The 2500-nt window shown below is 42.0% G+C and overlaps 1 protein-coding gene across 1 annotated transcript in view; it reads left to right on the top strand.

Annotated features, from left to right (window-relative positions):
• The window catches only part of LOC143287238 (H(+)/Cl(-) exchange transporter 6-like), an 82902-nt gene that overhangs the window by 6758 nt on the left and 73644 nt on the right, over window positions 1-2500 (top strand). The window contains exon 6 of the mRNA XM_076595183.1: window positions 987-1093. Coding sequence (XP_076451298.1) covers window positions 987-1093 — 107 coding nt within the window. The remainder of the gene's footprint in view (window positions 1-986; window positions 1094-2500) is intronic.

The raw sequence follows: 2500 nt of genomic DNA on the forward strand, positions 1-2500 counted from the left end.
TACCAGAAAGGTGTTAATTTTACTCTCCTATGGCTCACAGGTAGTACCCGATGACTTATTTTACCAGAAAGGTGATACGTTTACTATCCTTTCGTTCACACGTATTATACCTACTCGATGATTTATTTCACTAGAAAGGTGTTAATTTTACCAGATGTTTTGTTTCACCAGAAAGGCGTTAATTCTACCATCCTTTGGTTCATATGTAGTTCCGAGTGTTTTGTTTTACCAGAAATATGTTGATTTTAGTGTGTTCATTGACGTTTCTTTGCCTTATTTGCATACCAAAGTCGTGTGTTTTACAGCTTGGTACTATTTGTTAAAAAAAAAAGTTGTGAAAGTGCTATATGCAGAATATGTGCGTTGGTGGGTGCATATGGGTGGAAGAGTGTTTGAGTATGTGTGTTTCTGTGGCGCTTTCGTGTGCGCGTGTTTTGAGAGAAAGAGAGAGCGAGATAGAGAGAGTGTGTGTGTTTGTCTGAAATGTGCGTGAGCGTTCGTGTGTGTGCGCGCGCGCGCGCGCGCGCGCGCGCGTGTGTGTGTGTGTGTGAGTGTGTGTGTGTGTGTGTTTGTGGGTGTGTGTGTGTGCCCCCGCGCGCGTACGTTTGTATGTGTATGTGTAACTGAACTATGTTCTGCGTTGTGGTGTATATGTGTGTGCGTGCATTTGCATGTGCGTGCATATATATATATATATATATATATATATATATATATATATGTGTGTGTGTGTGTGTGTGTGTGTGTGTCCTTGAGAGAGAGAGAGAGAGACAGACAGACAGACAGACAGACAGAGCCTTCTCCCGTTTGGGTGAGAGAGAGAGAGAGAGAGAGAGAGAGAGAGAGAGAGAGCCCACGCCCCTGTGTGTGTGTGCGTGCGTGTGTGTGTGTGTGTGTGTGTGTGTGTATGTATGTGTGTGTGTGTGGTGGCGTGGGAAGGTGCGGGTAGAAGATCCGGTCCATCAGACCTTGACCCTAAGCATCAGCCATCCAGCAGTGCGGGCAGGAAGGGTGTCTGGCTGTCTCCCTCATCTACCTTCTCCTCTTCAACGTCGGTTTCGTCATCATCGCCTCCGCTCTCGTCGTCTATGAGGTCAGAGTTCATGGCAGTCTGTCTGCTAGCTGGGTGGACTTGGAGGGAATCTGTTTCGTTGCGTTTGTACTGGTAGTGATAGTAGTAGTGATGTAGTGATAGTAGTATTTGTATTTCTATTTGTATTAGTCTTTTTGTCACAACAATTTTTTTTCTGTGTGAAGTAATCGGGCTACTCGTCGCTACACTGACAGCGCCACCCTTTTCTTTTTTTGGAGGGTGTGGGGTTATTTTTTTCTGTCTGCAATTTTATTTGTTTTCCTGTGGAAAAGTATTAATGTAGTAGTAGTAGTAGCAGCAGCAGAAGTGACGATGGTAAATTGTTGTGGATGCAGAGATTACAGCAGCAGCTGTAGTACATAGAATATCTATATATCTACATATTTAGAATTTTATATGTATATATGTATAAATATATGTCTGTCTGTACTTGTGTGTTTTTGTGTGTGTGTTTGTGCAAGCGCGCGCGCGTGCGCGCATGACGTAAATGCCGTGGAAGTGGTAACAGCTGCTGACGTTCCAGCAACAGCAGGCGATACAACAGCAGCAGTACAGACGCAGCATCAATGATGATAATAGCAGCTCCAAACAGCAGCAGAAATAGCAGTTGTTGTAGTAACCAACGGCAGCAGCTCCGTCATCAGCAGTTGCAGTAGCAACAGCTGTGATAGAAGTAGCTAAAGTGTCATTTCACTAAAGACTTTCTTGGAGATACTTATGTAAAAGATCGTCAACTAGCTGAAGTGTCATTTCATTGATGACATTCTTGGAGATACTCCAACGTTAGCCGGAGTTACTCTAAAGTTAGCTAGTTATATGTTGAATAGTCCAGTTGGTTGTTTATTGTAGGTCCCCACATGAACCTCTTTTCAAATAATAATCTACAGAAGTAGTGCATACATTATTTGATTATTGATAATTTTTTTGTCCTAATCCCGCTTCCCCCGTCCCGCCTCTCACACACCCCCTTCCAATATTATGTTTTTTCTTTCTCCAATCACTGACACTCACCCTCTTCATTTTACATTTTGTACTCTATCTTTTCCACATTCTGTTCTCTCTCTCTCCCTTTCTTAGTCCCCTCCCCCTTGCCCCCCCCACCCCTCCCCTCCACCTCAACTGCCCCCCTTTTCATTCGAATATACAGAAATGTCGATTTGTAATTAATAATAACAATCATCATAGAAATGATAATAATCCAGATGATAATAATAATATCATTTATTTTCAGTCTAATATCATCATCTTAGATGAACAGACTATAAATAAATAAACAAACTCTAACGTAAAAGTTCGCCAACTTGATTGCAGTTGATAACTCGTCTATATTGCAAGATACTGGTCTTAAACTTGCATTCTTTGTCTATAACTCATAAGCGTTTTCATTATGTACCCACAAAATATGAA

The sequence above is a fragment of the Babylonia areolata genome, chromosome 11, assembly GCF_041734735.1.
Source record: "Babylonia areolata isolate BAREFJ2019XMU chromosome 11, ASM4173473v1, whole genome shotgun sequence".
NCBI classification, from domain to species: Eukaryota; Metazoa; Mollusca; class Gastropoda; order Neogastropoda; family Buccinidae; genus Babylonia; species Babylonia areolata.